General features: G+C 53.7%; 1 protein-coding gene across 1 annotated transcript; it reads right to left on the reverse strand.

Moving 5' to 3' along the window:
• Nucleotides 1-692: 692 nt before the first annotated feature.
• On the reverse strand, nt 693-1679 carry LOC129200085 (olfactory receptor 14C36-like). The gene has a single exon (XM_054811339.1). It carries the CDS (start codon nt 1650-1652, stop codon nt 693-695), a length of 960 nt encoding a protein of 319 aa, XP_054667314.1. The 5' UTR covers nt 1653-1679.
• Between the last annotated feature and the right edge of the window lie 13194 nt (nt 1680-14873).

Consider the following 14873-nt stretch of genomic DNA (forward strand, 5'->3'; position numbering starts at 1 on the left):
CGTGCTGCAGGGGATGCACAGACCACTTGTCACCTTCACACCAGACCAGCCGGAGAGGGGACTGGGAGGGGTCTGTTTGTGGTGGTCATGGTGGTGTGTGTGCTGCTGGAGGTGTGGTAGCTGTAAAGGTGCTGTCCCTGGTTGGAGGTGGTCTGTGACGGGTCACCTCTGTCCATCTTTGTTTCCTTGCAGATACCGGGATTTAGCACTTTATGGGTGAATCCAGCTTGGGCCATCGCTCACCTTGGGGTGGGTCCAGTCACTGCCCACCACAGACATCTGCAGGCAATGATGAGCTTTCCTCTCCAAAACACAAGGAGAAACAGGCCCTTTTGGGGTGAAATTCCTTGGGCCTGTTGCTTACATCAGATTTTGAAGAACAGCTCAATTCTAAGGAACTGCATTGAGGACATGCCACTTTATTGCAGAGGTGCCATGAGAGAGTCTTCTCTGACCCAGGGTTAGGCACTTCTTTTATACAGGTGAGACACAGCAAGTTCATTCCTCAGTAGCAGTCAGAAGAATCTAAATATTCATTTAGGAATAGAATAAACACCAACAAAAATATTAAAAACAAACAAACGAACAACCAACCAAAACAAACCACAGCACAACCAAAAACCAAACAGATAACACTGACGATAATGATAAATACAAACAAAATAAAGGTCTGCTATTAGATAGTCTGAGAGTCACTTCTGAAGAGACATGGAAGGTTCATAATGACTCAAAAACATCCATGAAATCACTTTCTTAATGGCCTCCTTGAGCTCCTGGTTCCTCATGCTGTAGATGAGGGGGTTCACTGCTGGAGGCACCACCGAGTACAGAACTGCCACCACCAGGTCCAGGGATGGGTAAGAGATGGAGGGGGGTTTCATGTAGGCAAATGCAGACGTGTTGATAAACAGGGAGACCACGGCCAGGTGAGGGAGGCACGTGGAAAAGGCTTTGTGCCGTCCCTGCTCAGAGGGGATCCTCAGCACAGCCCTGAAGATCTGCACATAGGACAGCACAATGAAAATGAAACAACCAAATGCTACACAGACACTAACCACAATAATCACAACTTCCCTGAAGTAGGAATGTGAGCAGGAGAGCTTGAGGATCTGGGGGATTTCACAGAAGAACTGGTCCAGGGCATTGCCCTGGCAGAGTGGTATAGAAAATGTATTGGCCGTGTGCAGCACAGCATAGAGAAACCCACTGCCCCAGGCAGCTGCTGCCATGTGGACACAAGCTCTGCTGCCCAGGAGGGTCCCGTAGTGCAGGGGTTGGCAGATGGCAACATAGCGGTCGTAGGCCATGACAGTGAGGATAGAATACTCTGCTGAGATCAGAAAGAAAAAGAAAAAGACCTGTGCAGCACATCCTGTGTAGGAGATGGCCCTGGTGTCCCAGAGGGAATTGGCCATGGCTTTAGGGACAGTGGTGGAGATGGAGCCCAGGTCGAGGATGGAGAGGTTGAGGAGGAAGAAGTACATGGGGGTGTGGAGGTGGTGGTCGCAGGCTATGGCAGTGATGATGAGGCCATTGGCCAGGAGAGCAGCCAGGTAGATGCCCAGGAAGAGCCAGAAGTGCAAGAGCTGCAGCTCCCGTGTGTCTGCGAATGCCAGGAGGAGGAACTCAGTGATGGAGCTGCTGTTGGACATGTGCTTCCTCTGGGCATTAGGACCTGTCCAGGGAGGAAAAGTCATTGAAGAGCTAGGGGAGACTTCTATGAGGAAGAGGCTTAGTGATGAGCGAGGAGAGCCGGTCAGTCCATCAGCCCTGGTCTCAGCCGCCCTGTGCTGGCACCTCTTTGAGCTGCAGGTTGATCGCACCCGGACGTTCCCCCCAAAAGGAGCTGGGCACTGCTGAGAGCAGAGGAATCCATTTCCCAAGTGCACATCTCCAACCCCCTCAGCCTGTCTCACTCTACCTGAGCAGGATGTCAGCCCTCCCCTCCCAGCTGGGAACACAGAGGGCTCTCTGCAGCTGTCTGCAGGCAGCCACCCAGCAACGTTTTCATGGCCTTAGCACTGAGGGGTCTTCTCCATGGGGCTCCTGGGGAACACCGGGATGCCATGGGAGAGCTGTGCCCTGGGGGAGGGCAGCCTGCAGCCCAGCAAGACCCCTCAGGGAAAGAAGCAAATGTCCTAAAGACGGGGTGTCCTAAAGAAGGAAGAATGGGGTCATTTGTATCCCCTGCAGCCCGGGCATTAGGCAGGGACTTGGACACTTCATTCCCATGGACACATCTGCATGGCAAGACCCACAGGGCTGGTCTCTGAGCTGCGTCTGAACCCCACCCCCCCATCCCAGCAAACCTGGTGATACGATCAAGGGGAGCAGAGACAGGAGGGGAAACCCAGAGAAATGCCACAGCGCTGCTGCCGATGGAGGCACTCGGGTATTTGGTAATATCCGCTCCTCAGGGGTCAGGCTGCCGAGAAGGTGACCTTCAGGGCAGAGGCTCCGCTGGGTGGGAGAGCAGAGCAGGGGGTTTCTCCGGGGAAGGTGTCTGCACTGCAGGGGATGGCAGGGAGGTGCCCCAACCCCCCTTCCACAGCATTTCTGGGAACAGCTGCCTCTCACTCCCTGCCCATGTCTCTGCTGCCTGGAGCTGTCCCTGCCAGGAGCTGTTCCTCTGTGCTCAGGTCTCCTCCCTGCCTGTGCTCACAGAGCCCATGCCACCGGCTGTGTGCTCAGCTCTGCCCTGCAGACCCCTCCTGGCAGCAGGGCACTGCCCAGGGGCACCTCTGTGTGCAGGGGCTAAGGAGCAGCTCAGACAAGTCCTAATGGGAACTGGGCTCTCAGTGCCTTCTCCAGAGCACAAAAATAAAGTCCCTTCTCCCCCTGCCAACCCCGTTGACAATGATGAGACATCTCAAAGCACAGACTCCTTCCTTTCAAGTAAATTCTGCCATTTTCCTCCTGCACACAAACATCCTCCCAGAAGATCCCACAGGCTGTGGGATGTACCAGCTTGAAGAGGTCCCTCCAGCAATCACAGCTGCTTTTCCCTGCAGACACAGACTTACCACGTAGGGGGCTGTGAAGAGTTCTCTTTGAATCAGCTCTCAGCATCCTCTCACCCCAGGCTGCCTTTAACCTCTCTTCTCCTCCCTCCTCTCCCCTTGGTGCCTGCAGGCAGTGCCCTCAGCCCTGCTGCGATTTGCAGAGGAGCTGCTCCTGGCCAGAGATGTCTCTCTGCAGTGCTGCCCGCTTGCCATGAGCTCCCTCCATCCCAGGAGCCTGGAGCAGCTCAGCAGCAGAGGCCCAGCCCAGGGCAACACTTTCTCTGCCCTCCCACACTCCCTGCAGATGTCCCTGGGGCTCCAGGGCTGAAGCTTCTCAAAGGCATCAGGGTCTCTCCTGGGGAGCGCAGGCTGACGCAGACTGAAGTCATCACTGACTGTCCCTCTCTGAGCACTGGAGAGATGGATTTCAGAAGTGGGATTTTTCCTCCCGTGGCATGGTGGTCTATGAGAGGTTGAAATGTTCCCCTCCCTTAACCCCTCTCCCTGTCCCATGGCCAGGCAGGACACCGCAGCAGTGACAGGCAGGGATCATTTCCCCCCACGCAGGGCAGGGATTCAGCGGTGTCCATCAGGTCTCTCCTCTCTGGTGAGTAGTCTGGAGACTGGAGTGGGCTTCAGCTCTCCCCCACGCACCCCACAGACCCACAGGAGGTGGGATTCCTCTTGCCTCAGCTCAGTGTGCACACCGTCCATGAGTCAGTACAGAGACAAAGGACTGGCCATTTTTTCGCTCAGCAATGTCTAAAGCCAGCTGGATGGCTTTCACCTCTGCAAACTGACTCAATTCACCTTCTCCTTCAGCTGTTTGTACGAGTCGTCATGGAGGACTCCATCCAGCAGCCTTCCACCTCAGATTTGCTCCCATAATGTGAGAGGGTGCATCTGCAAACAGGGCATACTGCTTCTCATTTTCTGGTGGTTTATGACGTGGTGTGTCCTCTTCAGCACGTGTCACGTCCTCTTCTGGCGACACTACAAAGTTTTGGCCTTCTGGCCAGTCCATGGTCACTTCCAAGATTCCTGAGCAGTCGAGGTTTTCCCATTCAAGCCTGTTGTGTTATTAGCACAACCCCTTTACTCCACATAGCATCAGTTTCATTATGCAGAGAGGGTTCCCTCCCTTTGAACATCCAGCCCAGTGCAGGCAATCGAGGTGCCAAGATGGGTTGTGCTTCAGTACCAACTCCTTCTGAAGTGGCTCAAAGCCCTTCATATGCTGCCAATATCTTTTATTCAGTTGGACTGCAGTGGGCCTCGGATCCTCCATATCCCTGGCTCCAAAAACCCAGGGGTCAACCTTGAGTCTCTCCAGGTGCTTTCTGCCAGAGGCTTCAGGTGGGGCCGTGGTCCCTGGCTGTGCTGTAAAGCATGTTTTTCACTTCTCCTCCGGTCTAGACTGGCCCAATGGCTATCACACGAACTATCTCTTGTCTAATTTGTTCAAAGGCTTGTTGCTGCTCAGGACCCATTCAAAGCTGTTCTTCTCCTGGGTCACTTGATAGAGAGGGCTTATGATCAGAATATAACCTGGAATGTGCCTTCTCCAAAAACCCACAACACCTAGGAAAGCTTGTGTTTCTTTTTTGTTAGTAGGTGGCAACAAACCTGTTATTTTATGGATCACATCCATTGGGCTATAACAATGCCCATCTTCATATTTTGTTCCTAAATCCTGGACCTTCTGTGCACGTCCTTTGCTCTTCCTTTATTGTATGGCAAAACCAGCTCTCAGAAGAATCTAGATCCCTCTTTTCCCTTTCTCAAACACTTCCTTTTCTGTCTTGCCCCACACGATGATGTCATCAATACACTGCAGGTGCTCAGGAGCTTCACCCTCTTCCAGTGCAGTCTGGATCAGCACATGGCCAATGGTACTTGCTGTTCTTGAACCCGCAGCAACCCCCCAACTGAAGGATCCTCTGAGGGACTGGCAAGCTAATGGCTAAACATCTTCTCTGTACTCAAGGCAGCTATACCAAAAGCCAATTGGTACCCTGTTGGGTGTTTGAAGTACCCTCTCTGGAGGTGGTCTACGTCAAGGATGCTTCTGGACCAGTCCCAACGGGGTGCTTTTGCCACTCTTTCCCAGTTAGGCTTTCCTCAGCCTCCAACACAGACAGTTCTTGGGATCCTCCCATCACTCCAGAAATGCAGATGGGTTCTGCACCTTTGTCACCTAATGGCATTAGAGTACATGCGCACCGGTGTCCCCAGAGCTTTATACTCCCATGGGGCTGATGTGTCAGGCCATCCATCCCACACGATCCAGTAAACTCGGTTGTCCCTTTCTTCTGCCCTGCTGGAGACAGGGCCCCTTTATTCCTGGTCAGCATATTCATTCCTTGGGTTTTGTCACTGCAAAGCAGAAGTCCCTTCATCGGGGTCGAAAGTAAGATCAGCCCTTCTACTCTGCTCAACAGAACCTGGAGCAGTAGTTTCCCTGGGTGGATGCCTTTTGGCTGGTTCTTTGTCTGGCAGTTCCAGTACCCAAGCTTCTAGTCTCCAGGTAGGTTCACCATCCCACATCCTCATGCCCTCCCCCTGGTCACATAGATGGAACCGCAGGATGGCATGTGGTGTGTGCCACCAGTACCTTGTCCTCTGATCAGAAAAAGGCTGAGTCTTAATAGGTGAAACCTTGGTGTCTATGAGAGAGGAGAGCATCTGCTTTTAAATGCAGGGACAATTGCTAGGACAGTTTCACCACAGCTGAGAAGCAGGCCCATAGGGAGGAAGCGAGATTCTCTTTCAGTTCCTGGAGGGTGCTGGCCAATCCATCCACAGTTGGTGCCTCTGCCTCTGTCCAGCTCTTTATCGCCGGGGTGTTGGCATATGTTCAGTGGCTATCAAATGCCATCCGCCTGATTGGCACTTACCTCAAAGGCACCCTTGACCTCTGCTAAGCCAATATTCCTCAATTATGACAGTGCGTACAATTCATCAGTTCCTTCCAAAATAACTTCAGAATACAAATCATGTCACAGCATATTTAAACAAGTCAAAAAGTTTAAAAAACATTTTTTTAAAAAAAAGTTTTTAAAAAATTTAAGCAGTCAAAATGAACATCTTCCAGGTGACTGCCTGCTCTTTGGGCAATTTCCAAAGCAAATATTCCAATAAGTGGCCTTCAGTCTTTTCACAACTGATCCACAACAGGTCTCTTATTTATAGTCAGTGTCCCGTAAAGACACAGCCATATCCATAATCCTTAAAAATGACATATAACGTCAGTGAAGAATCCAAGCCATGTACAGTTCTAGTGAACCACTTCTCAGTCTATTTTTATTTCTTTGAAGCCCCGACAGCAGCCCGTACCATCATGGGAACAAAACCAGTGACACCTTGGTTTCACTGAAACTCGGGCAAACCCCCCACTGCCTTCAAAACCTAAACCAGATTTTTACCACCAGCCTTTGATTCCCACCTTGTGCCTCATAAGAATGAACTATCCTCAGACCCTCATAGCCAGAGGACTAAAACAGAGCACTATTTCAGTGTCAGACATGTGACATGGACTGCTGGATGGTTTGGGAAGTGAATGGTGATGGGGAAGCACAGCGTGGTCGCTTGAATTACTGTGGCACATAACAAACAGAGGATGACCTTACAGAGGAACATGCCAGCCTGACAAAGGATTCGTGGATCTGCTATCATAATGGTGATGTCCCATGGACTCAGTACAGGCAAGGAGTCCAGTGCATTCAATGCTGCTGTTGCTGAGTGTGGCTAGTGGATTTGCTGGTCATTACACATGGTTACTTCTGACCCTCAGCTACCGAAAGAGACAAGTAAATACACGCTGCATCTCCTGGCCGAGACCTTACTGGCCCTATCTCCTGCCAGTGCTAGCTCACACCACCAGTAAAAATGCTGGTCTTCTCATCATGCAGAAAGAAATAAATAAATAACTATCTGTCCTGTTATCTATCTCTTCTGATAGCTGTGGGCATCTACGGGGAGGCAAAACAGGGGTGCCTGAGCTCGTTTATCCAGAATATGCCCGTCTTCATTACGAGTATGTCCCTGCTAACAGAGGTGCCAGCTATTCCCTCTGCTCTTTGGGGCACGTGCATCCTTGAAGAGAGCAGTGATGGCAGATGGTGTGAGTGTCACGACTGGAAGGAATGGGTGCATCAATGCCGGATTGCTGGAGAAGGTCTTGCTTGGCTTGTGCGAGCCAGGCCAGCAGCTTCCCCCAGCAGCTCTCCCCACTCAGAGGGCAGAGCTGAACCACTTGCGTACAATGCCACAGTGCTCCTGCCCCACACTGGTGAGAGGATGCTGCCCAGGGCCCCCAGGATGGTGATGTCTGGGTCAGGGGTGCTGTGAAGGAACCCCCCCTGGAAAGCCAGGGAGAGCTGCAAGGCAGGCAGGGGGGCAGAGGGAAAGGGACACAGTGCCCCTGGGGAGACAGCTCCATCACCCAGGCTGCTCTAAGCTCCACTCCTGCAGGACTCCCCTGCCACCAGGCTTTCCCGAAGGACAGTGACACCCCGGCTGTCAGGCTGCTCCCCTGGGACTGCCCCCACCTCTGGGCTCCAGCCTGTCCCCAGGGGCGACCCAGGAGTGCAGAGTGCCCCAGGACCTGCTCTTCCCCGGTCCCTCAGCACTGCCCTCCTCTGTGGGCTCTGCCCACTGCCAGGGCTGGAGGGAGCCCAGGTGTCCAGGCTGCTTTACCCCCCCAGACTCCCCCCGATCAGGCACTCTCGTGAAGCACCACGATTGCTGAAAGGGTTCCTTGTCCCACGGGCCCAGGGCAAACACGGCTTATCAGAGATGCTGTGGGGACAAACATCCCTCCTCTTGCCAGGGGAGCTCTGTCTCCGTGATTAGCTCCGAGTCACTGCCTGGGGACAAGTGCGCACTTCATCGTGTCCCTCTGGATGGCCACATCCTGCTCAGGGACAGCGCTGGCCTGGGTCAAGGACAAGGGCATTGAAGGGACACTTCATGGGGACAAGGGCCTTTGGTGAGCTGCGACCAAGTCCCAGCCAGGGCCAGGGCTGGAGCCAGAGCCTTCTTGGGAACGGGGTCACAGGGACCCACTGTCCGGGGGCAGCTCTGCAGAGTGGGACCCATGTTGTCTGGCAGGGCATGGTGGCCCCAGGCAGTGGCAGGGGGAGGGCCAGGGCAGGGGATATTCCCCTCTGGCCTCTGCTCCGGGGAGGCCGTGCCTGGGGACTGGCCCAGTTTGGGGCCTGCAGTACAAGGGAAATGGCGGGGGGGCTGGAGCTGGGCACTGCGACCACCTCAGCACTGCCCCCGAACTGAGCCATCATCTCCCGGTGCCCAACATTCATCAGTGCTGCCCATTGCCTCCAGCAACTGAAGATCCCAGTCACCTGGCTGTGCCCACTGCCCATGTCCCCAGTTGTCCTCTCACCTCCTAGCGTTCCCTAATCCTGGAGTCCACGATGCCCCAAGAAGAGGGATCAGTCCCAGCCCCCATTTTACCCAGGGGGCTGGAGAGGGGTCAGAGACAATCCTGCTTAGAGACCCCTGGTTTGAGGCTGGCGTCATCTCTGGGGGAGTCCTGGAGGGAACGACTGGCCTGAAAGGTGAGGAGCACGGGGAGATGGCAGTGCTGGGAGGTGAGGGGCACTGGGAGATGGGGGATCTGGCTTTGGAGAGCTGTGGGAGGAAGGTTTTGTGTTAGAGCAGTGGGTTGTCACCGTAAGGCTGTCAGAGGCGCACTGCCCACCCCCCCCTCACCACCCGCAGATGCCTGGGCCCTTCCCTGTGCACCTGCCCCATGCCGGAAGCTGGACTGATGCCGAGGAAAGGGGCTGGATCAGAGCCGGAGGCAGGGGTGACTCTGTGCCAGGCTGGGCTGGTTGCCAGGGCTGGTGTCTCTGCCAAGCCTGGTGTCTCGGCCAAGTCTGGCTTTGCCCCGGGAGCTCTCAGGTTGGGGAGGGGCAAGGAGGAGTCCTGGGAGGGATAAATCTGCCCCTCACCTTCTCCAGCTTCACCCAGGACTCACCACACTGCAGAGGAAGATGAAGGTTGCAGTGCTCAGCGTGGCCCTGCTCTTCACCATCCTGCTGTGCACCCCGGGAGATGCTCAGGTGAGTCCCCAATGCCACGGGGAGGGGCTCAAGGCTGGGGATGGGTCACGGCTGCAGGACATCAGCTCTCCTGCAGCACGAAATTGTAGTGGAGAGCCCAAACCCCCTTGAGTTGGCCTCTCCCCTTCCCAAGCAAGGAGCTCCTCCAGGCTCCCCTGCACCTCCAGCCCCAGCCAAGACAGCTTTCTCCCTCCCACAATTCTGCCTCTTCCCTCCACAATTCATCTTCTTGTGCCCAGAGCCTGAGTTCCTCAGTGAGTGGTTGGACCTGCCCCCTCCTGGGAGGGTCCACCACAAACTCCTGTGAGGGCCCCTGCTAGTTTCTTGTCTTGGTGGCCACACATCTCTCCCTTTGGGCCTCCCCATCTCATCCTTTTGGTCCCCTCAGACATCTCCTCTCCAGGATCTCCTCTGTGTCTTACCTACAGTGCCCAAATGCCCTCCCTTTGATCATTCCCAATGCCTTTCTTTTGGTCTTTCCCCTCAGTCCTTTGCCTTTCCACTGCAGTAGTGTCCCCAGATGCCCTTCCTTCAACCCCCACTTCCAAACACTCTCCCAATCCCCTTGTTTCTGTCCTCTGCAATCCTCTTCCTTCTGTCCCCACCAACCACCTCTCTTGAAGTCCCCAAATCCCCTCCACTTCAATTCCTTTACCCCTCACTTGTATCCCACGCAGCCCTGTCCATTCAACACCCCCAGCCCAGTCCCTTGGGGTCCACTAATTCACCCCAGAGCCCTGTATTGGGTTGTGTCCCTGCCACACACACCCATTCTCTTTGGATGCCCTGAATTCCCCATGCGATCCTTGTCTCCATCCCCACCCCTGGTCCCTGCATGACCAGGTATCCCAGGTGACACTTGGAGGAATGATCCTGGGGGGGGAGCAGAAGGGATTTTTCTCCTCAGACCAGGTGGAAGCCATGGGCCTGGGGGGACTGGGGACACCTGTGTCCCACCCACAGCCCCACCAAGGTCCAATTCAGACCACCCCTTTGCTCATCTTCCCTAGGTTCTCTTGGACGGAAGTGGAAGTAATAGCCTGGATGTAAGTAGTGGGGTGGACTTGGAGGGTCTCCAGTCTGGGGAAGTGGAGGGCACCTTGGTCCTCCCATCCCTTGCTGGGACCAGGGACATGCCAGTGACCAGTGAGGTCTCATGGTCTCTCTGCAGGTGGGGTTAGTGAAAGACGGGCGAGTGAGGAGCACTGAGGTGGGTACCATGAGTTCTGCTGGCCCCAGACTCTCCCCTCCATGGCCACGACACTGCAGGGCATCCCAGTGTGCCCCAGTGCACCCCAGAGAACACCCCTGCACCCTATTGTCTTCCCAGAGAGGTGCCCTTCCCCAGGGCTCCCACTGCATTCCCATCCATCCCATTACAACCTGGTACACCCCAGGATGCCCCAGTACTCAGCCACGCACCCAGGTGGGCCCCTTCCCCAGGGCCCCCACTGCTTTCTGGGCACCACCACACAAACTCCTGTACCCCATTTTTCCCCAGAGGCACCTTCCCCAAGGGCCCCATTGCTTTCCCCTGCCTCCCAGTACACCCCAGTGCAACCAAGCGTGTCCCTAACCCTCCCTTTCTCCCCAGCCCCGTCTGGCTGACGTGTTGGAGAGGCTTTTGCGCCAGAAACGCCTGGTTGCCTCTGTTGATGTCTAGTGTTGATGTCATGGTGTCTCCAGCCCCACAAAGGATCCTGGGCCCCGGGGGATGCCTGAGCCCTTTGGGGTGGGCAGAATGTGGGTATGGGAGAGGTAAACAGAGGGGACTGTCCATGACCCATGCCCCAGGGTAGGCTGGACACAGCTGCCCCCCTGCCTTTCCTTCTACCTAGTGGGGCTCTACAGACCCAGAGGGTCACCGTGCAGATCAGGTCGGGGCTCTGGTGCCATACAGACGCCCAGGCCCACTGTGAGGGCTGAGTAGGGCTCTGGGGGATTTAGGGGCATCCCTCTGGGTGCCATATTGATCTCAGGAGAGCCAAGTGCTGTCCTGGGTGTATTGGGGGCTCCAATTCCCTTCTCCTTCCCCAGGTCTCTGCAGACAGAGATGGTGGGGGCAAGGCCCCTCTCATTGTCCCAGCTGACACTGGGGGTCATATTCTGGGCTCTGTCTTTCAGGACTGGAACTGGTGGTGACAGCCCTGTCCTGTCCTTCCCCTCCAGAGGCATGAGGAGATGATCATCCCTGGGTGACCCCCCCCTACCCCCTGGGAGCCCTGGGCCATTTCCTTCTAATGATCAATAAACCCCTTCAGCAAAGCTATGCTCTCGTGTGTGTCTGTGTGTCCGAGTCTCTATGTCCCCTCTCCTCTGCCAGTGCCCCGGGTCCTCTCTGGCTGCACCACCGCCATGAGCAGAGTGGCTGAGGGAGCCTGGACGCCTGGGGTGTCTCTGCAAAGGAGATCCCCTTCCCACCCACCACGTGACCCCAGATAAGGGCAGATTAGGGCAAACTGGAGTGTCCCTCCAGGAGGCTGGGAGAGGCAAGGGGCAGACGGTGCCAGCCCTTGGGGCACGTGGTGCTTTGGAGGCACAGTGGGAAACAGGTTCTTACCAGGGCTCCAGTGAGCACCATCCCCCACATCGCACAACGGGTTGTCGGGGCAGGAGAGGAGCACGGAGAGGCAGCCTGGAGCCCTGGGTCCTCTGCCCCACTCTGGGAGGGGTGGTGGTTCCCTGCCCCATGGACTCAGCCCTCCTGGCTTCACAGGAGATTTCAGAGCCCCACGCTGGGCCCATGTGCCTTCCTGGACCCCCAGCCCCACACCCTTGTTGGGGACACCCCCCATCACAGACCAGGAAGGCAGGTCATGGGCTCCAGACACTGGACAGATGTCTGATGACACCGATGGCACAGCTACAGGAGGTAGCTTCTCTCTATTGTTAGCGCCATCAGATCTCCGATATACAGCGTTTCTGTAAAACTCAGATACTAGAGTTATAGCATGCTAGTTTGTGAAATACTGTACATTTCATTTCCAGAAAGTACACACAAGAAAACATCTACCTTCTTAGCTCAATTGTCACAGCTCTACTACACAACACAAACTCGCAGGCAATCTGGTACGAGATCTTTGTTGAGCTGAACTTCAGACCGCCAATGTAAACGTAAGCATTTTCTTCAGTGAGTCTCCATGTACTGGTGCTGTTTTCCAGCTTGGTATATCCAGCGCTCCGTGCTGCTTTTAGTGAATGTATCTGCTCTACCCATACGTGCATTGCCCAATATTAGTTTTCTTATCAAGCTTTTCTCCATTCTTATGTGCTCATGTACATTAAATCATTTTTTTTTCAGGGATTTCTTTAACCTGTCTCCTGTCACGTGCCAGCTTTGTTCCTGAAGCCATTAGAGCCCTCCACATGCTTCTGATCCAGAGAGATTCCAACAAGAGATCCTCGACCTCACTCACCTTGTGAGTCAGTTAGAAGCAGCTGCTTCACAGTTCCAAGGTTATGGTGCTAAGCTTTCTATCTCTGCTGTAGGAGTGTCCAAATAGGTGGAGTTCTGGAGTCCGTGTCTCTGGAACTGTTCAGACAGCTTCCATTGGAAGAAGTCTTTTTGCTCTGAAGCCCACTAGCATTTTGACTAACATCTGGCATGGTTTGCTGACACAACAGCTAAAAAAAATAATGACGCCTTCAAGTAATTACAAAAGCAAAAAAAAAAATACTGCCAGACGAGCCACATTTTTATTATACCTTCTTTCTCTTCTGTCAGGTTTCTGCAGGCAAAAAATGGTGCAGATGTTTTCTTTTCACATGAGCTGCCTCAATCTTCATGCCTTCCTTTAGTATGCTTAGGTTATTAGCCTGCCTGTAAACTAATATGAAATTTAGTGTTGCAGCTCTTTTTTTTGCCACAATTTTGAAACACCGTGCCACGGGATGTCCTGTACAGGACAAGCATCAGTACAGATATCAGTGCAAGTTGGAGGAAGTCACCCCACCTGGCCTGAAAGTCGGGCAAGAGTTGTGATGCATTTTCCTGGGCTATTCTCATATGCCAAAGCACGAGCTAAAAAGGTCAGGTCTTCCTGCATTTACTCATGTTGTGTGAGCACAGCTCAGGCGGGTACCATGGATAAACTCTTCCTCAGTGCAAACCAACGTTTAAAGGAGTCCACCATTCAGAACTCTTTCTGCAAACACACTTGTCCCTTTAGAAGAGTTACCCGATTTCCTTAGTTCTTCACGGCGATAGCTGGGCATGAGCCTGACAGCACACGTGCCCATCTGAAAGGCACAAGAGCAGCCAGCTTGGGAAGAAGTGAAGAGGTGATGGAAAAGATCTATGGGGGCTTTCAAACGCCTCCTCACCCCCACACCCCTTTATTCTAGCATCGTCTGACAACACTTGCAATATTACTTTATTTCTACATCTACCAAAAGTAGTAACGGAAGATGAAGGTTTACATTCAAGACTGCGTGTAATTACAACATGACAACTCCCAGACGTTCAAAGTTCTGGGATGACATCATACACAAACTGTAATTTTGGAAAAATACTGTCAACAGGCATCAGCAATTTCTTTTAGAGCCTGAAACAGTTAATTCCCACTTGCCTGCTGCATCTTCATGGACTCCCACAGCACTGCAGAGTCTTTCTTTGCGGGTACCTGGAGTGAGTGCTCTGCCCTAGGGGGACTTAATCTCAGGGTCTTTCACCTTCTGAGTCTCCATTCACTTCCCATCCCACAGTACCTGCAGTGTCCCCATCCTCTCCTGACCACACCAGATTCCTTTCCACATGGACGGACCTCTGCCATAAGCCCCGTCATACCTGTGACAGCCTGAGGAATGTGACTGGGAGCTCATGCACCATTTCCAATGCCCCTGGACACCAAGACGAGAGCCTTCAACTAAGTGCTTGGTGTCTAACAGTGATACCATGAGATTATTTCCCCAAAGAGAAGGAGAAAACCAGGCGGAAGAGACTTGGAAAGTCCAATTCCTCTGGCTTGTTCTTAGCCACAACTGTATCAAGGAGAGCCCAGGCTGCAGGCACCTCCCTCAGGAGATCCCCTTTTATTGCAGAGAGGCTATTAGGAAGGCAAAAGGTGACACATGGTTCTTCAAGGATCAGACACAACAGGACAGCGCCTCAAGAGAAGTGCTATGAACCCAAGCAATTACCTGAAAGTATGATTATCAGAGAAAAAAAAAAAAAAAACAACAGAGTACTGGCTTAAAATATACCATGGGCACTCTGCAGAGAAGGGGAGACAAATTACTGTTATTGGTGCAAGGTGTATTGGATTAATTTCCTCATGGCCTCCTTGAGCTCCTGGTTCCTCATGCTGTAGATGAGGGGGTTCACTGCTGGAGGCACGATGGAGTACAGAACTGCCACCACCAGGTCCAGGGATGGGGAGGAGATGGAAGCAGGCTTCAGGTGAGCAAAAAGGGCAGTGGTGACAAACAGGGAGACCACGGCCAGGTGAGGGAGGCACATGGAAAAGGCTTTGTGCCGTCCCTGCTCAGAGGGGATCCTCAGCACAGCCCTGAAGATCTGCACATAAGACAACACAATGACAACAAAACACCCAAAACCTAAAAAAGAACTTAACATAAGAAGCCCAACTTCCCTGAGGTAGGCATCTGAGCAGGAGAGCTTGAGGATCTGGGGAACTTCACAGAAGAACTGGTCCAGGCCATTGCCCTGGCAGAGAGGTATAGAAAATGTATTGGCCGTGTGCAGCAGAGCATTGAGAAACCCACTGCCCCAGGCAGCTGCTGCTATGTGGACACAAGCTCTGCTGCCCAGGAGGGTCCCGTAGTG

The sequence above is a fragment of the Grus americana genome, assembly GCF_028858705.1.
Source record: "Grus americana isolate bGruAme1 chromosome 27 unlocalized genomic scaffold, bGruAme1.mat SUPER_27_unloc_2, whole genome shotgun sequence".
NCBI classification, from domain to species: Eukaryota; Metazoa; Chordata; class Aves; order Gruiformes; family Gruidae; genus Grus; species Grus americana.

Excerpts from the sequence above, each read along its gene's own strand:
- LOC129200085 (XM_054811339.1), bottom strand. The coding sequence starts at position 1,652 with ATGTCCAACAGCAGCTCCATCACTGAGTTCCTCCTCCTGGCATTCGCA.